This window comes from Myotis nattereri, assembly GCF_964212035.1.
Source record: "Myotis nattereri genome assembly, chromosome: 2".
NCBI lineage: Eukaryota > Metazoa > Chordata > Mammalia > Chiroptera > Vespertilionidae > Myotis > Myotis nattereri.
Genome location: NC_138076.1, coordinates 181800055 through 181817819, shown reverse-complemented (window position 1 = coordinate 181817819; position 17765 = coordinate 181800055). Strand labels below are relative to the sequence as shown.

The 17765-nt window shown below is 39.5% G+C and overlaps 1 protein-coding gene across 1 annotated transcript in view; it reads left to right on the top strand.

Moving 5' to 3' along the window:
* Positions 1-9067: 9067 nt before the first annotated feature.
* Positions 9068-17765, top strand: part of LOC308513959 (inositol 1,4,5-triphosphate receptor associated 2-like) — a gene marked incomplete at its 5' end in the record, with an annotated part of 47676 nt that continues 38978 nt past the window's right edge. The window contains 3 exons of the mRNA XM_081084010.1: positions 9068-9638; positions 10658-10747; positions 17325-17403. Of these exons, the coding sequence (XP_080940136.1) occupies positions 9068-9638; positions 10658-10747; positions 17325-17403 (740 nt within the window). The remainder of the gene's footprint in view (positions 9639-10657; positions 10748-17324; positions 17404-17765) is intronic.

Sequence of the window (17765 nt, the reverse complement as noted above, 5' to 3'; positions counted from 1 at the left end):
ATGGTGCCCCTCTCCCCCTCCAATCTACTCTTGGTTAGACGAAATGGTCTCTTGGATCAACCAGAGATGAATCCCAGAGATCTAGCTACTGGCTAATGTCTAACAATATCACAGATTGCATTAGAGAGAAGGGGCTGTGTCATACATATATATGCTATTTACATGGCATGGTTTAATTTCCTTGAAAGGTTATTTTGAAGACTGGGGAGGGAGTCTCTCAGAGGCTCTCTGATTATAACAAGACAGACAGCTGCTTTCAGGTCTGGCAACATAAGGGCTCCTTCTGGTCAACATGCCTTAAGAGGAAAGGACTTGCCAAGTGAACATGCTGTTATCATCTCTACCTACCGTATATCCAAAAGCTAAAGCCCCATCTTGGGTTTCTCTTAGTGAAGTCTGCATGTTATCCCACGTTAACAAAGCCTTAACAGAGCCTGGGTGGGGGTGGAGAAACTGTTTCAGCGGAGACTGAACCTTTCTGGCTTACATACTTTATTAATTACTAGAGGGCCGGTGCATGAATTCATGCATGGGTGGGGTTCCTTGGCCTGGCTGGTGATCAAGGGTCTGATCGGGGCTGGCTGGTCAGGAGAAAGGACTACGGGAAGTTGGCTGTGGGAGCGCACTGACCACCAGGGGGCAGCTCCTGCATTGAGCATCTGCCCCCTTGTAGTCTGTTTGTTGTCATAGCAACCAGTCCAATGGTGGTAATAGTTGCTTAGGCTTTTATATACATAGATTATTATTTATGTTGCTGTTGTTAATCCCATTTCCATTGCTTTTAGAGAGAGTGGAAGAGAAGGAGGGAGGGTGAGAGAGAGAAACATGGATGTAAGAGAGACACATCTATCAGCTGCCTCCTGCACTTGCCCCCAGCACTTGCCAGGACAGGTGCAAGGAGTGGAGATATGTGCCCTTGACCAGGAATCAAACCTGAGACCCTTTGGCGCACAATCCAATGCTCCAACCACTGAGCAACATTGGCCAGGGCAAAACTGAACCTTTCTGGCTGCCTGCCTGGGGCAGATACCAGAGGAACCCACCACACTCATGAGTGCTGTTCCCAGCAGAGAAGCTGACAAGGTGTTCTGTTAGAACAGCGATTTTCAACCTTTTTCATCTCATGGCACACAAACTAGTTACTAAATCCTGCAGCACACCAAAACAAAAGATGTGTTTTGTCGATCTGACAAAAAAAAGGTATAATTTTGATTCATTCACACATGACAGCTTTTGTTGTGTTGGCTGTTGTCATTTCTTTTATTTGATAATCTAAGGAAGAAAAGGTCAGTGCCCCTGACCAAATAGTCAGGTATTGTATGTTTTACATTTTTTTGTGGCACACCCTAGAGTGGTGTGGCACACGGTTGAAAATCGCTGTGTTAGAATAAGCACGAGGCAATCAGTAAATAATGAAATAACATCTTTATTCAGTTCATTGCAGAGCCATTGATATTTATTCAGGTCATTCCTTTCACTGCTCTGAGACACATCAGGTGCGAGGCACTTAGTTGGAACAGGAAGTAAGAGTATAATTTACCAGACAGGTGACATAGTCTAGTGGATTCAGAACTTGAATATTATTTCTGGCTCCACCGCCGGCTTCCTTTATGACTAGGAGGGAAATCTCCCTGGGTGTTGCTAGTTTCGACATCTGTGTAGTGATAGGAAGATCACAAGTATGGATGTGACATTTCATTTGATGGGAAATCGAACAGAGCAAGACTAATGCGAGGAATGAGTTAGCTGGTCATCTCTCGCTGGGCTTTAAGACGACATCAAATATCTGAGTAAGTCAAAGGCGTTTCAGAAAGTGCGCCATGCTGTGTGATCTCGTTTCATTCCTGCAATAACCCAGGAGTCCTTCATGAGATTGATGCAGTTTTGCTGGTGAAGAAACTGAGGCACAGGGAGTTAAGTTGTCTAAGGTCACAGAACTGGTGAGGGCAGAGCTGGGATTTTAAGTCAGGTTATTTCAATCCAGAGCCCAACTTTTAACTATGACAGCCCTTCCCTCTCACTTGGTGACAGAAACGATGACCCACAGGCATAGGATCAGATAGAAGAGATCTGCTGAGCGCCCAAAAGGAGCGGGGAGACGGAAACCTGGGGAGAAGTAGGAAAGCACCGAAGCGGGGTCTGTGAAGCGTGTGATTAGGGGCCGGAGTGGTGTGGCTGGAGAAGCCCCTTGCGTAGGAAGTAAAACTGCCAGTTGGAGAACAGAATTTCAGTTCCAGTTACGATGCTTTGGGCGGTGTGTTTACAACCCTGATCCTCGTGTGCTTCTTTGTTTGTTTTGGGGTAGGTTTTATTTTGTTCTGTTTTTAAAATGTTTGTCCCAACTGAACATATTTTCGTGGAACGGGAAATGGAATTATAGAAAATTTCATTCATTTCTGAATCTGTATGCTACTGATCTAAACATATATACACATATATTTACTTTATTTTATTACAACTCCACAACCTCCCAACTATCTCCAGGTTTCATCAGACTGTTCACCTCCTGCTGCCAAAACCACAAGTTGCCTGCCACCCCACCTCCCATGTTTGTCCGAGCCTCCAGCTTCCCAAAATATTTCATTACTGAAAGCCCAGCTTGTGTCCCATCTATTTTTAAAGGCTTCGCAACCCACACCGAGCTCATTCTGTTCTGACTTCCCATGGAGCTTAATGTACCACTCACGTACTTCTTTATATAATTTATATATCTTGTCTCCCAGACCAGCCATGGTCCCATAAAAGACAATGATTAATAGCATTAATGTTTTAGAAACCACGCAGCACCTGGCCCAATAGAAATGTCTGACGTTTAACTTAAAAAGTGACTTTTTCTTCATCCCAATTAAAGAGTATATTCTGAATGATCTTTAGTTCATTGTGATCGACTTGGTGGGAGTGCCCCCAAATGGCATGGATGCACCCAAAGAGGTCGCCCTCATTCCTCCCACGTGTCTTCCCTCACACCCGTCTTCTCATGATCTTGGCTAAAACCAAAGAGGCAGGTGTAGCTCATCAGCGGCTTCCCTGTTCTCCAGCCTCGGCCTTTCACCTCACGCCACATAACCCTGCAGAAGTTAGCTCCACCCACACCACCTGATCCCCCGGGCCTTCATTCCCAATTCCCAGTTCTCCGAAGATAGTTCTTGGAATGCTGGTGACGTGAAAATAAGGTGGTAAGTTTTCCTCCCAAGGAAGTAAATTTTGGTGGATGCTAGCTCCCTTAGTCATTTATGGTGGAACAAGTCCTGCCCTAAACAGGGAAAAGCAATCCCAGATGTAGCCTCTCTATTGTCTCCTCACCCCAAACCCAAGCTCAACATGCTTGTGGCAAATGAGACCAACCTCCCATATCAGTTTATATTCCAAGTTCATTGGAATCTTGAAACAAATCTAGGAATAAAACCTAAACATTGAGAAAATAGGGGAAAAGATGGGTGGCTGGAAGTGATAAAGCTAGGTTCCCCAGAAATGTAGCTTTCACCACAGGCAAATCCCAGAGTTGTTTTCAAAGGGGCTTTAGCTACCTAAAGTCTTGAACTGTCATTTTCAGCCTTGATCGTTTGGATGTGTGTTAGTGGGAACTGGTCATGTGGTTCTGTAGACGGTAAGAATCTGGAAGCACCTGAGTGCTTGGAGTCAGAGATTTATGCATCATAGGTTTTCTCCTGGTTTCTGAGAAGAAAAGCAGACTTCACAGAATAAGAACTGAAACAGAAGGACACTGTCAGTTTTCAGAGGCATGAGTGTGACTGTGCTATTTAAGGAATTGTGCCAATGTGAGATGTTTATAATACATTGGGTGTGACCCAGACAAGGAGCTTAATATAACAAGGTGAAGGGAATGGTGGGAGGAGAGGGTTTCACTCTATACCAGCTTGCATTTATTAGTAATCAAAAAGGGTTGCAGATGGCAGCCTCACTGGGCATTGCTAAATCTGGAACTTGTGGTTTGCAAATCATTTTTTAACAGCTGCTATCATCTATCCTACAGAAGGCAGGAGAAAGTAAGTGTTATTAGTTTATCACATTAAATTCAAGTCACAAAGAGACTGAAGAGGGTGTACTTTGGCAAATGTAAAACTTACTGGCTAAGTAGAACGCCATGCTCTGCTCTCCCTCTGGGTTAGCTAAAGATAAGTTTCCTGGGAACATCTCAGTGAACAGATGTTCCTTCTTATGTCTTGATGAAGAGTTTGCTGGCACTTAATTGCTAGCAACGGGCTCTTTTGGCAAGAGGAATCCCTTGGTTACCTATGTACATACACAGGCATACCTGGTTTTCTTATGCTTTGCCTCATTGCACTTTATGAATGTTGTGTTTTTTACAAATTAAAGGCAAAACCCTCCACCAGAAGATTATGACTTACTTTGTTGTGGTGGCGTGGAACTGAACCCACAATATCTCCAAGGTATGCCTGTGCCCAGATATATATATATATTTAATTTTTTACATACATTGATTAAGGGTTTTGCCTTATTAAACTACCAAGTGGAATTCACTTAGGTGAAAGTCTTGCGTGGATTTCATAAGTATTGAATGATTGTTAAAATAAACTACCTAATTTAAAGTTTGTAAGTTCAATGTTTAAGAAACAACTATTAGTAAAGGGAGGGCATTGTAAATGGCTGGTAAAAGAAAGATGATAACATTGTCAACATAACTTTTTTTCTTAGTCTGAGTTTGATTCATGCTTTCTAAAGATCTTTTTGAATCTGCTGACTTTTTCAAGTATCCTATTTTTTCTCTCTCTGTATCATATGTCTTTCTTTGCAAAGAAATTCAGCTGTTTTCTTAGTGATTGAAATATATGAATATTAAATGATCGTATGTTTGTCTGTAAATTCTAAAAAGAATATGAGGTATTGTCTATACTGTACACACATGGTGAATTTATTCTAACCTATTGACTATTTCTCTAAGTTTCAAAGAGTGAAAAATTCTTAAAGGTTAATGCTGAATGCTGCAGTTACATCACAGGTGGAAATTGATATGTAATGAGTAGCTTAACTTTAGGTAAGAAACAAATCCAACTTGTTTTATGCTGCCGTGCACCAGAGACTTTTAATTATTGCTTTGCGGCTTTTAGTTATTGCTTTATAGTTTTATATCAAGGAGATGGTTGAAAATTATTGATTCAAGAGCTTTTACTACAACAACAAGGCAATTCAGGCAATAATAATAACAACAGGACTCAGGTTGTAGAAATTAGAAGGAGGCATAGTTCAATCAGTAGGAGAAATAATATTAAGTAGGTGAAATAATTGGTTTGGATAATTTCCAACATTATTTTATATTACATTTAGCTGATGGGATTTATGGCTCTACTTTTTAATGTTCAGTTTATAACCATGGATTTAGCAAACAATCTGTATAGCACAGTGCATAACACATAATAGATGCCCCCCAATTTTTTTCTGTCTTCACTGCCAAACTAGAATAACCCCCTATTATATGTTCTCATAGTCCCTGGCACCTTTCTTTTCCAATGTGTAATTATTTATCTGGGGTCTTTAGGATTGCTAGATTTAGATAACAAAATATAAAGATACACAGTGAAATTCTAATTTCAGACAAACAACAAATAATTTTTCCATGTAAGTTTTTCCTATGCAACTTTTGTGACATACGTATGATAAAAGAATAACCATTGTTTATTTGAAATTCAAATTTTATTGGGCACCTTGGATTTAATCTGGTGATCCTGTTGACTTACTTGCTCATATCTGTATCTCTCACAGAGTACAAGTTTTAGGAGAGCATTTGCTCATCATTGTATCTCTAGTATCTGCATAGGGTTTTGTACTCTTTAGATACTAAGTATTGGTTGAATGCCTAGAGTGATGAATGATATGGAATGCCACTAAGAGCCAAGAACTTAAAAACAAGAATCCTTGCCATTGGGGTTTCTACAAGTGTCCCATCTCTACATAGTAACTGTTCAATCAACTAAAATGGATAAATAAGGAGGAAATTCCTTTAAAAGAGAGACTCCAAGCAACTGATTCTGCTGGTACAATTAAGTTTCAGTGTTTAATTTCCAGTTCATATTTTTTCAAAGACAGTTAGTGCACAAATCAAGGTAGACTTGTATTTTTAAGTGTTAGGCTGATTACAGCTAATCTAAAACTAAAACTAAAACTAAAACTAAAACTAAAAAAGAGGCTTGGACAGGACAGACAGGAGATGTTTCCAGGCCATATATGGAGAAGGTAGCACAAATTTTGAAAACTTTATCATCACATTGTACTTATGGAACTCCCACAAATGTTCTGCTCTATATTAGAAAAAGCAAAACAAGTGACTCTTGCCAAGTCTGCTAGCTCATGAAGAGTTCACTTAAGTGTGCTCTTTATAAGGCTTAGTTTATAACTCTAGAGCAGGCTCACTTAGGTGAGTTAGGGAAGTTCAGAAACCAGATGGTAGGAGGAAAATGCCTTGGAAAAGCAAATAGAAATGTGTGTCTTACATGCTAGGAACATTTTTAAAAAATTATTTTTATTGTTGAGAGTATTACAGAAGTCCCCTTCCCCTCCTCCCCCCACTGGCCCTCTCTTCCCTATCCTTACCCCCAGGCTTCACTGCATTATTGTCTGTGTCCATGGCTATGCATACACATGCATATAAGTTTTTTGGTTAGTTTCTTCCTATTCTCAACCCCTTCCCTCTGAGATTTGTCAGTCTGTTCCATGCTTCCTTGTTTCTAGATCTGTTTTGGTCATTAGATTCCACATATAGGTGAGATCATGTGATACGTGCCTTTCTCTGATTGGCTTATTTCGCTTAGCATAATACTCTCCAGGTCCCTCTCAAAGGGAAGAGATCCTTCGAATCAGTCACAAAGGCCCACAAAGCAAGGTCTTTCATGGTGACTTGAACATCACATTAATGTTCAACAAGGAGGGTAGACAGGATCTGGGATTCTGAGGTTCTGATCCCAAGGCTTCTGTTATCCCTATGCTCAGCCTGTGCTTCAGTTCTCTGGCACCACATTGAGAACAGGACAGACACTTAACCAGTCTTCTTCACTGGACAGGGAAAGTCAGGTGGCTTCTGTTACGTCACCATCATAGTCGGCCATAGATTTGGAATGTGTTGTATTCACAGGTGAATTCTCTCCTGTTGTTGCCACTACTTCACTTCCCACCTCCCTGTTGAGCAATGAGCAGCTCCTGGATGGCCAGGGGAAATTCTGCAGAAAAGGAAGTAGCTGCTTAGTGGAGAGTCAACAGTCACTACAGCTGGGGAACAAGTCCACAAGCCTGGTAGTTGCATGATATAGAACTGTGGGTTATCAATTATGCCAATATTGCATTGAGTATCTAGAAAGAATCACATCATCACTTTTGAATGCAAACATTAAAAATGTTTTTGAGAAAACAACATGTATACACATTTGAAACAATCCAAGAATAGAAGGAAAAAGTCAATTAAATGATAAAATATATAGTACAATATACACACTAAGAAAGAGCAGAAAGAGTTGAGTCCAATGAGACACTGCTTCTAGGATTTGAATAGAGGAAGGTGTTTTAGACTTGGCACTGAAAGATAACCTTTGAATACGTAGAAAGATGGGTATTGTCAAGTGATAACAAAAAGGTTCAAAGTGATTATTAAATAGTAAAGGATTCTGTTGGTGGAAATTTTATGGGCTGGAGCTGATGGCCATCATGTTGAAGTAAAACAAAAGCAGATTAAGAGGACTTTGAATACCTTCTTCTTCCCAGTCTAAGTACCTCTCCAATTATAGTTCCTTTAAAAATCCTATAGCTTTTGTTCATTTTCAATTATGGATTTTTCCCCCCTAAATTTCTGAGTAGAAATTTTTGTTAAGGTCATAAAAAATCATAACTTTCAAACTCATTGCAACTATTCAAACTATTGTAACTCTTTGCCTAGAATAATTTAGATTTTATCACTTTAGACAAAATTTTGGACTTATTTCCAAATTCCTTAAGTACTGTCTCATAAGAAGTTCTTATCTTATTAAGGTGTATTTGACATACAACATGAATTAGTTTCAGGTGTACAGCATAGTGATTTGACATTTGTTTACATTGCAAAGCTCTTCACAATATGTCTGGTTGCATCTGTCGCCTTACAAAGTCAACACAATAATATTAACTATTTTCCCTATGCTGTTTATTACATTCCCATCACTTATTTATTTTATAACTTGAAGTTTGAACTTCTTAATTCCCTTCACCCATTTTGGCCCCCAGGCCCTCTCCCCTCTGGCAACCACCAATGCATTCTCTATATCTGTGGTTCTGGATTTTGAGCAGTCATTTGTTTAAGGTCATATATCCTGCCATTAAATAAAATTATGCTAGAGCCAGACAGCCTTTGGCTCAAATATTAAAGATGTGACTATTATCAAGTTACTTTATCTTGTAGAGCCTTAGTTTTATTATCTTTTAAAAGAGGATATTTTCATATATCTGACAGGCTTTGTGTAAAGTTTAGACATAGCACCTGTAAAATGCCTGACATAGGGCATATGTAGTAAGTTCTCAATAAATGAGAACCAGAACAGGTACTCAAATGGGAGCTGTTAGCATCTTTGCCATTATCATCTTATTTGGCCAATAATTATAAGTGGAAATCAATATGCTTAGGAGTCAGCTTCTGAAGGAACCCCTGGGTTCAGACCTGGGCTCTGGTACTAACTGGGTGACTCTGTGGGGCTCTCCCTTTTTCTCTTTTTGCCTGAGAATGGAAATGATAGTAAGGCTTACCTCATGGAGCTGTTTTGAGGATGAAATGAGTTGACATTGATAAAGAACTTACTACCATGCCTGGCATGTGATAAGTATTTTAATTATGTTAACTGTTAATATTCTCTAGAAATTTGAGTGCCACAGTTAAACCCGTGGAAAGTTGTTTAAAGCAATTGTTTAAGAACCGTTAGTTAAAGATATCTTATCTTGATCCCTCCAAAGCTGACTTAAGAATAAATCGCCTATTGCTAAACTGTACTTAGGACAATGTTGACTTTAAGACACATGTCTACTTCTGTCTGCACTTCAGCCATTTCAGCTGCAGAACGCGAGGACGTCAGCGATGGCCTCTGGGAGGAAGGGAGCTGAGAGGCGGCATAACCCAGTGGAAAGCATCTGTAGGAAAATCAGAGCCATCCAAAAGAGGGAAGAGCTTTCCAATCAGAGTCAACAGATTATCAAGTACCAATCCAGCAGTTTTGACAGTCCACAGGCTAACACCAGGAAAGATTTTGAAGGGATACTGAAGAAAATGGCTGCTGCTCACCTTCCTACAGCCAACACTCACTTCTCAGCTCCTGAAAAAGATGATGCGCTCACTTCATCTCCCCAAACAGGGTCTCCGAGAACCCCATCTGTCTCTCAGCTCAGCTCCCCTGAGAATGCAACCTACTCCATCCTCAAAAGTTCTGAAAACATCTCAAGGCTGAGATCACAGAGCTCCCAGAATTACGGATCGTTGGTATCACAGACCAGAAAGCGGGAGTCCTTCTCTAACAAGGATTTGAATAACTATGGGAATGAAAATCGTTTTAGTATCTTAAGACTTGACTTTGATTTCACCTCTGATCAAAGCTCTGAAATTTTTACTCCTCAGGATTCAGTGGGGAAAAATTGGTCTCTGAATGAAGATGGTAAATATTCATCTTTTAATGTTCTTTCAATAAAGCAATAAACATATCACTTTCAGGATACCTGAACTAAACACACACACACACACACACACACACACACACGCACACACACACACACACAGCCAATTCACATTATTAAAGCTTGGATAGAAACATCCATCTTTCCCTCTTTAATTTTTTTTCTGTCTTAAAAGAACATTTTATATGTAAAATGTATTTTCTATGATTTCAAGTAAAAACCTCATAGAAATTCTGGATTGCATTTATAATCATAATTGTTGGTATTTCTCTACTGACCTGAAAACAAACTTTCTCTAGGGCAAATGAGAATGTCATGATGGCAATACATATATCCAGGAGAGGTAAAATCCATATAGTTCCCAGGTCCCTTGCTAAAAACTAGCATTTTAGCATTTTAAAAAGTAACTCATTAATGTATTTATTTATTTAGTTATTTTGTGAGAATAAAATGTGTAAAAAGAAAGTGTGCATTCCCAGTAGAGCCAGTAAGTCAGGCCAGAGGAGAATGTAAAGTTTTCAGGCCAATTTCAATAGAAATTTCTGGAATTCTGCTTAGGGGATTGCTTACAGAGTCCACTATATGAAAGGCACTGGAAAACAAAACAGTGAAAAAGCAGTGCAAAATGACACATGTTCTGTATAGCTAAGTTTCTTTTCCCCCTCTACTTTTCTATTTGTTATACTACTTGCTTTTTCTGAGTACTTTTAATATTACAAGGCAAAAAAAAAGAAGAAAATAAAAAAAAAATAAAAAGAAAGCTCATTTCCCTCTCCCTTCATCTCCCCCGCCCCCTACTTTTATCAAACATAAATTAAAAGAAAAAATGAATAATAGACCTTTCAAGTCCACTTTTTTTGCTTGGCCTATTTAAGTTAAGTAACCAGTACTGTATGTTGCTGTTTATTTAAATGTTTTCTTTGTTAAAATTAAAACAAACTAGTTAATCATTGTAGCACAGAAAAGCATGTTTGAATTTACAAACTTTTTCATCTAATAGGATGGAAACTAGACACGGATGATGGCACCAACAGGACCTGTGAAGAGTTCTTCGCAAGCGTTTTTCATGCATGTGACACAAACTGCAGAGGTAAGTTGAAAATTACCTACTGAAATGTTTGTGGTTTTCATCAAATCCTTGTGCCTTCTATTGTGAGAGAAAGGGAAATGCTTTACCTGTTGTGCTCTGTGGACCTGTCTCCACACACGTGGTGGATGCAACCAAATTTGAGAGGAAGGATGGCTATTTAGGTATTGGTTTTGTCTTTGTAATTTCTTTGTGTGTTTTTTGCATGTTTCACCAGTGTTTGAATGATTTTATTGAGCTTATCAACTGGTTTACAAACTCCAATTATTGATGGAACTACTGACATGTCATAGGTGCTGCCACAGAAGAAATGCGTACTTCATAATGTATCAAACCACATACACATTTAGCTCAAATTTTTTAATTTGAGATTTTCACTTCTGCTTTTTTAAAATTTCCGCAAGTAATTTTTAGTACATGAATGATTCATAATCATTGTAGTAAATGCAATAGTATATAGGTAAGCAAAAAGGAAGGAGAAAACCATCAGTAATCCTATTCGCCTAAGGGACCATTGTTAGTGATTTGTTTTATAACCTTCAACCATTTCCTCTCTCAATGTGGTTTTGTTTTATTTGGAATATGTGTATATATATATATATATATATATATATATATATATATATAAAATTTTAGAACAATTTAAACATATACAGAACTAAAGAGAATAGTATGATGAATATATATATATATATCATAACCAATTATGTCTCATTTTTAACTCCAACCATTTTTCTCTCCATTCTGGATAAATGTGAGACAAATTCAAAACATTACAATATTTCACTGTAAATATTTCAATTCATATTTCTAAAAGATAAACTGATTTCAAACACAACTACCATGTTGTTATGACTAAAAATGCAACAATTTCTTAATATCAAATATCTTGCCAATATTCAAAAGTTCTCATTTGTGTGAGAAATTTATTTTTCTTTAATAGTTGGATTTTTAAGTCAATATCCAAGAAAGGTTTGTTCATAGTAATTAGTTATCTGGCTTATATCTATGCTCTCTTTCTATCTCTCATTTTTATTGTATTTTAAGTTATTTGTTAATGAAACTGGTTCTTTTATCTCTGAATTTTGCTGATTGTGTGACTGTAGGAACACTTAACCTGTTTCTCTGTCCCCTATATTTAGAGGTTTGATCAGATAAAACCTTGGTTTATTTATTTTTTTGGCAAGAATTCTACATAGATGTGTTATGTATTTTTATTAGAAGGCAAAACTATTGATGCTGAAGGCTTAAATCTCCTTTCATTGGTGATATTCTATCATTCCTTCCTAGGAACTTTTTTAAATTTTATTGATTTTTTTTTTTAGAGAGGGCAAGGGAGGGAGGGAGGCTTAAAACAACACACATTTATTACCTCACAACTTCTGTGGATTAGGGGTCTGGGCACAGTTTACCTGCACATGCCCCAGCCGGGGATTGAACCCACAACCTGGGTATGTGCCCTGACCAGGAGTCAAACCCACCACCCTTTGGTGCATGGGACTATGCTCCAACCAGCTGAGCCACATCAGCTGGTGCATTCCTTCCTAATTTATCAGCTGGAATAATCTACAAGAGAAACTCTACTCTGCTCCGTCAACTATTTTGTTGTCCTCAGTCTCCTTTCTCATAGGGGAGACAGGATAAAAGCTTGATTGTGTTTCTCATCATTTGAGAATAAAAGTTGTGGCATATATATATATTGAGTGGCCAGATTATTATGACCACCTGACATTTGTAGGCAAATTAGCTATAATTTCACGCTGAAGTTGCTAGAGGGCCAGATCATTATAAATAGGGAAGCAGGTTGTTTACCACGACAGTAGAAGTGATTTTTTTTCTGAAGATATGGGTAAACAATGCAATTTAACAGCATTTGAACATGGGATATATTTGAATGTGAGTGGCCAGATCATTATGACCACCTGACGTTTGCAGGTAAATTGGCTGTACACTGCATCGTTTGGGATATGGAAGCCGAAGGCCTGTTCAAACACCTTTGCTGTCTGCAGTTACCAAGATAAAACGTCTCCAATTCACACAGGAACACAAGGATTGGACAGTTGAGCATTGGAAAAAAGTCATGTGGTCTGATGAGTCACGTTTCCAGTTACATCATGCAGATAGCAGAGTGAGAAGTTGGCAGAAACAGCATGAAAGCATGCACCCCTCCTGCATGAGTACAACCCTTCAAGCTGGTGGGGGCAGTGTTCTGGTTTGGGGCATACCATGGTTTGGGAAAACATAATCATGTTTTCCTGGCATGATTTGGGCCCTTTAATTCATGTGGAACAACGTCTGAATAGCACAACATACCTAAGTATCATTGCTGATCAAGTTCGTCCTATCATGTTGATGGCATATCCCAATGGAGATGGCTTCTTCCAACAAGACCATGCGCCATGCCACGGTGCTCGTATTGTGCAGGAGTGGTTTCAAGAACATGAGGGAGATTTTACCTTGCTTAGGTGGCCCCCACAATCACCAGATCTCAATCCAGTTGAGCATTTGTGGGACGAAGTTAAAAGAGCCATCAGGCAGCTGGTTCCACAACCATCAAATCTCACAGAACTGGACAGTGCTATTCATCAGGCATGGTGTCAGATTCCTCGCATCACCTTTCAACATCTCGTGGAGTCAATGCCAAGAAGAATCACCACAGTATTGAAGGCAAAAGGTGGCCCAACGAAGTACTGATGGGGTGGTCATAATAATCTGGCCACTCACGTTCAAATATATCCCACTTTCAAAGGCTGTTAAATCACGTTGTTTACCCATATCTTCAGAAAAAAATCACTTCTACTGTCGTGGTAAACAACCTGCTTCCCTATAATGGTCTGGCCCGCTAGCACAGTGGTTCTCAGCCTTGGCTGCACATTAAAATCACCTGGGAATCTTTTAAAATCCTGATTTCTGGGCCTCATCCTCTGGAAATTCTGTTTCTTTGTTATGGGGTGAGGCCACAACATTAGTAACAAAGAAATGGCGAACCTTTTGAGCTCGGCATGTCAGCATTTTGAAAAACCCTACCTCAACTCTGGTGCCGTGTCACATATAGAATTTTTTTGATATTTGCAACCATAGTAAAACAAAGATTTATATTTTTGATATTTATTTTATATATTTAAATGCCATTTAACAAAGAAACATCAACCAAAAAAAATGAGTTCGCGTGTCACCTCTGACACGTGTGTCATAGGTTCGCCATCACTGTCATAGGGCATGTTCACAGGATCCAAGGAACCTGGGAGAGTTAAGCACCTCACTTATAAAAAATGCTCTTAACCCATCTTTCAAAACTAATTTGCCTTTTCTTTTCCTAAGGCTCAGTGAGAATTGTCAAAATAATAGATTACCTCAGACAAATAACTAGTCAAGATTCTAAAGACGGTGGCTTTGAGGAGCTATGGAACATGCTTGATCCTGACAGGAGAGACCTGCGTGTGGATCTGGAAACTTTCCACGCCATCATGAAAGGATGGATGGCTTGCTGTAGAATCAAATGGCCATCAGCAGGAAGCACGTTCAGGTTGTTTTAACAACTGATTACAGTTAATGCTCATCCCTGGTTTCTTTGTGGATGGAAATATTGTGATCTGCTGCTTCTCACACTTGAGCATGCATTGCAATCACCTGAACAATATTGTGTCTGATTCCTGGTCAATGCCCCGCACCATCCCTGCCAAGATTCAGTAGGTCTGGGGTGAAGCCTGATCATTTGCATTTCTATGTGTTTCCTGGTGATGCTGCTGATGGGCACACTTTGAGAACCTACTATGTTAACTATGTTATTTCTGATAACATTTATTTTTTGTGATTAGGGGGCATCGCATACTGTGTTCTCAAAAAGAATTGAGCTGGCATAGGGGTCAAGCAAATTATTGATACTGACCACCAAATCTCCAAATGTACTTACACTCAGAGTGAACACCCTTTTGAGGTCAGTGCGGATGTTTAGGCAGTGAGTGTAATTTAGAAGCCTTGGATACAGGGAAGCTAAAGGGAAAAGGAAATATATAGTGGGATAGAAAAAAATTATGAAGAAGAATGACACCATGATCTCAGGTGCCCCTGGTGAATACTGAAGAGTCACCTTCTTTGACAGGAAATTCCTGTGGCTTTTACTCAGCCACCAATCTCTAGCTATCAGCTGATAGGTGCTATTTTCTTAAAGAAAACTTCAAGCCCCGAGAGTGGTAAAACTTGCTAGATTCCAGATAGGGTTAAGATATATCGATGACTTAAGAAAAGACTACCAGCCCTAACCAGTTTGGCTCAGTGGATAGAGCATTGGCCTGCAGGCTGAAGGGTCCCAGGTTCCATTCTGGTCAAGGGCATGTATCTTGGTTGCAGGCACATACCCAGTAGGGAGTGTGCAGGAGGCAGCTGATAGATGTTTCTCTCTCATCGATGTTTCTAACTCTCTATCCCTCTCCCTTCCTCTCTGTAAAAAATCAATAAACTATATTAAAAAAAAAAAAGAAGACTATCAAAGTGGTGTTTAACATACATGAGTTAATCATGAAAGCAAGATAAATATATAAATACTAGAGGCCCGGTGCACAAAAATTTGTGTACTCGGGTGGGCGGGGGGGGAAGAGGTCCCTCAGCCCGGCCTGTGCCCTCTTGCAGTCTGGAACCCCTCAGGGAATGACCACTTGCTGGCTTAGGCCTGCTCCCCAGGGGATTGGGCCTAAGCTGGCAATCAGGCATCCCTCTGGCAGCCTGGCAGCCCTTGGGGGATGTCCACTTGCCAGCGGGGAGCAGACCTAAGCTGCAGTCAGACATCCTTAGCGCTGCTGAGGAGGCAGGAGAGGCTCCCACCACCACTGCTGTACTGGCAGCCATCAGCCTGGCTTGTGGCTGAGCAGAGCTCCCCCATGTGGGAGCACACTGATCACCAGAGGGCAGCTCCTGCATTGAGTGTCTGCCCCCTAGTGGTCAGTGTGTGTCATAGTGACCAGACATTCCCAGTCTTTCTGCTGTTAGGGTCAGTTTGCATATTACACTTTTACTATATAGGATAGAGGCCTGGTGCATGGATGGGGGCTGGCTGGTTTGCCCTGAAGGGTGTCCTGGATCAGGGTGGGGGTCCCCACTGGGGTGCCTGGCCATTCTGGGTGAGGGTCTGAGGGCTGTTTTCAGGCTGGCCAGTGACTGAAGCTCCCAGCCTCTCCTTTTTTTCTTTTTCTTTTTTTAAATTCTGGAATTTATTTACCTTCTATAATTGAAACTTTGTTGCCGTCACTGGAGCTGAGAGCTGGGGTCCTGCTCGCTCCAGCTCTGAGGCCACGGCTTGCTGAAAGCAGGTATTTGGGGTTTGTTTAGCTTCTATAATTGAAACTTTGTTGCTTTTTGAGCTCAGAGCCAGGCCGCGGCAGGCGGGAACCTTGGCTTCCTCCATCACTGGAGCAAGCAAGCCTTCTGCTCGCTCCAACTCTGTGGCTTCCAGCCGCCATCTTTGTTGGCAGTTAATTTGCATATTGCCCTGATTAGCCAATGGGAAGTGTAGCGAAGATATGGTCAATTACCCTTTTTGTCTTTTATTAGATAGGATACCTAATCTTATTAGTAAGCAAAGAAATGCAAATAAAGACAATGTACCATATTTGCCCATTGGTTTAGCAAAGCTGTAAAAGAATAACTCTCTCCTATGTTGTCAGAGCAGGTGGAGAATTAAGCCCACCCTCATACATTGTTGGTAGTAGTGCAGGTTGGTTTTTTAATGAGCAATTTAGGAATGCATATAAACCCTTAAAAATATGTGATATGTTCAAGCTAGTAATGTAAATTTAAGAAAAATAACCAATCATGTACTCTAATATATGTGTAGAATGCTGTTTATGATAGTGATAAATATAAGCAACCTAACTATTTAAAAACAGAGAGTTGAACAAATAAATTATAACACTTCCATACACTAGAATCTTAAATAGTCACTCAGAATTATGATTAGATCAATATTTGACAAGAGAAATATTCATGTATATGTATGTATTTCAAATAATAGGCAATTAATCCATATTTGCAGCATAATCCCATATTTGTAAAAATATGCATAGGAAAAAGTTGAAAAGAATATATTCCAACATTATTATCTTTTCCATGATAGTTTTAACTTTTCTCTTTTTTTGTGAACTTTCTCATTTTCTTTTTCATGTTAAATTAAAAGGTTATGGAAGGTGAAAGGAATGAATGCCTTACATTTCTTTTCTATTACCCTATTTAAGCACCATATTGGGCTCCATTTAGTTGCTGAATGAATAGAGTTTTTAAAATCCAGAAATAAACACCTGAATAGGAAAATCCAGAGTATATCTGAAAAGTTAGCTAAGCTTTGATCTGGCAAAGAATCCTAGCTCATTGGTTTTTGTTGTTGTTGTTTTGTTTTGTTGGGGTTTTTTTTGCCCACAGTGAAGGAGTGAATAGTGGACCAGGCAGCAGCATGGATGATTCTGCCCTTGACCAGGACAGCATAAAATCAGGGAGAGCAAGTATGTATGGGTTTTCTTGCTATTGTCCTGCCACTTTCTTGTGGTTTGAAGAAGTGGGTTTTCATTATTCTCTCTTGTATGTGTTTCAGTTAAGATGATCACAAATATAACAGAGTCTGCATCAGGGAACTTCAAGGCTTTGGGCGGAGACGTGTCTAGAGGAATCTTGTAAGCATTCTTAGCTGTAATGCTTTCTCAAGTGCCCCAACTTTTATTTATTTTATAGATTTATATATTTTACTTATGATGAAGTCACTTAGCCCTTTTTGTGTGTGTACTAGTGTTGCCATCATTTATTTTTAATTATTAATGATTCTATCTGAATTGTATTTGAACTAATTTATGTAAGACATAAATTAACATTTTCTCACTCATGAAACCCTTCTCCTTCACTGACATCATGTGTTTTCCATGGAAAACAAGTCCCATTTGAAGTAGAGCATGACATTGACCTTAAGTTCTTTGGTGCGTTATTTTTTTAAAATCTTTATTGTTGAAAGTATTAAATATGTCCCATTTTCTCCCCATTG